The sequence below is a fragment of the Triticum urartu genome, chromosome 5A (genome assembly GCF_056163025.1).
Source record: "Triticum urartu cultivar PI428250 chromosome 5A, HENAU_Tu73, whole genome shotgun sequence".
NCBI classification, from domain to species: Eukaryota; Viridiplantae; Streptophyta; class Magnoliopsida; order Poales; family Poaceae; genus Triticum; species Triticum urartu.
In genome coordinates this window covers 662,191,364-662,194,929 of record NC_141877.1, presented here as the reverse complement: position 1 = coordinate 662,194,929, position 3,566 = coordinate 662,191,364, and the positions used below count along the sequence as shown (strand labels likewise).

Genomic DNA, 3,566 nt, shown 5'->3' with positions numbered 1-3,566 from the left:
CTAGGAAAAGAGGGAGTCCTACTCTCGGTGGGAGTAGGACTCCCCCCTTGGCGCGCCCTTCTCCTTGGCCGGCCGCCTCCCCCCTATCTGCTTTATATACGAGGGCAGGGGGCACCCCATAGACACAACAATTGATCTGTTGATCTCTTAGCCGTGCGCGGTGCCCCCCTCCACCATTATCCACCTTGGTCATATCGTAGTGGTGCTTAGGCGAAGCCCTGCATCAGTAGCATCATCAACATCGTCACCACGCTGTCGTGCTGACGAAACTCTTCCTCGAGCTCTACTGGATCGTGAGTTCGCGGGACGTCACCGAGCTGAACGTGTGCTGAACGCGGAGGTGCCGTACATTCGGTGCTGAGGATCGGTCGATCGTGAAGACGTACGACTACATCAACCGCGTTGTTGTAACGATTCCGCTTAACGGTCTACGAGGGTACGTGGACGACACTCTCCCCTCTCGTTGCTATGCATCACCATGATCTTGCGTGTGCGTAGGAATTTTTTTGAAATTACTACGTTCCCCAACAGTGGGGTGGGCTGGAGTTTCACTCACTCGCGTGGCCGTGAACCAAATATAAGAGAGATGAAAGTTCTTCCCTTCTGCAGGTTATCTACCGATGTACGGGCACACTCAGTTTATGGTCGTCTCTACAACATGTGGAGAATAGGGACCTGTTTACAGACGTGTGTACACACTTGGAGGCCACGACGAAGGATACTTTTACCCGAAATGGATGGCAACATGATCTTCGGATTGGCCCTCCTACGTCTTAGGCATTACATGGTCATGATTACTTGTATTCCGTCTTTTATTTTATTTGGATCTTGGACTTGGTTGTTGCGTTGCGCATCTTAGTTTTGTAGAGGCCAGGTGTAATGCTTAAACCTTTAAGTAATAATGCTCCATTTATCAAAAAAAATATAAGATAGATAATGGGCAAGTTTTAAGGGTCAAAAACTCAAATTTAGTTAAGTTTTGGCCTTTTGGTATAAGGTATCTCCAAGTTGGCACTTTTTTTGTGTAAGCATAGTCGACGCTGCAATGGAATTTCGTCGAGCCGCCGGAAGCATAGTCGATGCTGCAATGGAACTTCGCCGGACGCCGGCGGTGCTGCGTTGCAGCTTTTATCATGTCGTTTGGTCCGCCATGAGAGCTGCATTGGAGCTTGGCCGGGTTTTCATTGGTGCTGCATTGAAATTGTTGCACGCTTTTACTGCTAGGTGGCATTGCTGCGATCGGACGGTCAACTGCACAGATCTGTCGGTTGACTAGCCGGATGATTTCTGATTTCTTTAGGAAATCATGATTCGTAGCAGCGGCCCATAAAAAATATTCCCATCATCTAGCCTGATTTTGTGTGCTATGCAAGGTCCAGCGTGAGGTTTGAGTTACTTCTTAATCAACGATGATATTAGAACTCCCAAGTCCCAAGCACGACAACAGTAATAAGTTCAACAAAAAAAAGCACGACAACAGTGAACCAACCAGTTAGCTACGTTAGCTAATCCTCCGGATCAAGAAAAGGGTAGTCGGTGTAGCCAACAACAGGATCAGAGGTGTAGAACGTGCTCCTGTCATACTTATTCAGAACTGCGTTCCTCCCGAACCTCTCCGGCAGGTCGGGGCTGGCCAGGAAGAGCCGCCCGTACGCCACAAGATCAGCGTAGCCTTCGACGACGGCCTTGTCCCCTTCCTCCCGGTCGTACCCGCCGTTCACCATGAAGGTCCCCCTGAACGCCCTCCTGAACGGCAGCAGGCGGCGCGGGATCATCCGCTCGTTGACGCACATCCGCGGCTCGATCATGTGGCAGTAGAGGACGCCGAGCCCGTTCATGACGCCGATCACGTGCAGCCCGAGCGCCTCCGGATCGGAGTCCACGCAGTCGACGTAGTCGGCGAACGGGGAGAGGCGCACGCCGACGCGGCCCGCGCCGGCCTCGTGGCACACGGCCGCGATCACCTCCGCGGCGAAGCGGCAGCGGTTGTCCAGGCCGCCGCCGTAGGCGTCAGTCCGGTCGTTGACGCCGTCCTTCATGAACTGGTCGATCAGGTAACCGTTGCCCGCGTGGATCTCCACGCCGTCGAACCCTTCGACCACCGATGATGATCAGCGCCGCAGACTACGTACATAGCAAAGATGAGGAGGACATGCATGGTTGATCATTCATTACCGGCTCTCATGGCGTTCCTAGCGGCGATCCGGAAGTCGTTGACGATGTGGGGTATCTCCTCCGTCTCCAGCCTTCGAGGGGCCGCGAACTCCAGGACACTACCGTCATGGGAGACCTCAGGCGTCACCTGCTTATCCGTGCTCGACACCGGAGCTTGCCCATTAGGCTGGAACTCTGTATGCAACATGATTGAGACTTGACACTTTGATTCATCCATTCGAAAACGAACACGATAGGTACGAGAATAATCCTTTGAAAAGAAAAAGGTACGAGGATAATGTTCTACCGGTGGGCGAGACGCGGCCCGTGTGCCATATCTGGCAGAAGAAGACGGCGCCCTTGGCGTGCACGGCGTCGACCACCGGCTTCCACGCCTCCACCTGCTCCGGGCTCCACAGGCCGGGGACGTGCGGGTAGCCCCGCGCGGCCTCGGACACGGCGCAGGCCTCGGCGACGAGGAGGGCGCCCGGCGCAGCCCTCTGCGCGTAGTACACCGCGTTGTGCGGCTGGGCGAGGTTCCCGTACGACCTACACCGCGACAGTGGAGCAAGGACAACCCTGCGATGTGTTGTTCATGGCCGCGTCAAGTAAGTACTACTAGTACCGAAGATGGATGATTCTCAAGGAACGATGGGAGACCGGAATGGCATGGCATACTGGGGCCAGCGAGCACTAACAACCGAAGAAATAAGTTAACTGACCTGTGCGCAAGGTTGAAGCTGCCCATCTTGTATTGCGTCAGGAGAGGAGTCGTCGTCGTCTCCATGCTTCCACCGTCGTTCCCGCAGCACGGCCTTCTGCGTCAGCGAGAGTCGTCGCGTGCCCGCCGCTGCTGGCCTGCTGCTTCTTCCCGCTACTTGTACTTACTTAATAACGATCGAACGTGAGAGGAGACGGAGTAGTCCTCCACCTTCAGGGCTAGCTCCAGGCTGTTTAAATCTTCTGTTGCGATCATGTTGACATCGCCTTCATGTAAATCTTCTGTTGCGATCTGGTTGACATGGCCTTCGAATGGGGTTTGTCTAGATGTGTGTCATAATTATTGCACGTCTAAGAAACTCAATCAATCATAAACAAAAAAGAAAATAATAATAAAAATAAATAAATACCCACACGAATCTCTGCATAAGATCAATAACATAGGGTCTAGATATGTAATACTTATTTTTTGCGAATACGCAAAGCTTGCATATCATTTCATTGATAGGTAAAAGAGAAAAAAAGATGACATACATGAGAAAAGAAAGAGGCAGCACACAAGCTGTGGGAAAAGCACAGAGGAACCCAACTCAGCACAAAACTCTCCTACCTCGAACTCCAGCCGGCAAGGCAAAGAGACGAGATACATGATATCTAGAAAATGTCACGACTATCGCCGGGCACCACCATCG

General features: G+C 52.6%; 1 protein-coding gene across 1 annotated transcript; it reads right to left on the bottom strand.

The window, feature by feature from the left end:
* Positions 1–1,454: 1,454 nt before the first annotated feature.
* On the bottom strand, positions 1,455–3,189 carry LOC125511536 (12-oxophytodienoate reductase 1). The gene is made up of 4 exons (XM_048676935.2): positions 2,877–3,189; positions 2,462–2,733; positions 2,176–2,349; positions 1,455–2,092 (listed from the first exon to the last, which is right to left on the bottom strand). Exons 1-4 carry the CDS (start codon positions 2,939–2,941, stop codon positions 1,506–1,508), a joined length of 1,098 nt encoding a protein of 365 aa, XP_048532892.1. The 5' UTR covers positions 2,942–3,189; the 3' UTR covers positions 1,455–1,505.
* Between the last annotated feature and the right edge of the window lie 377 nt (positions 3,190–3,566).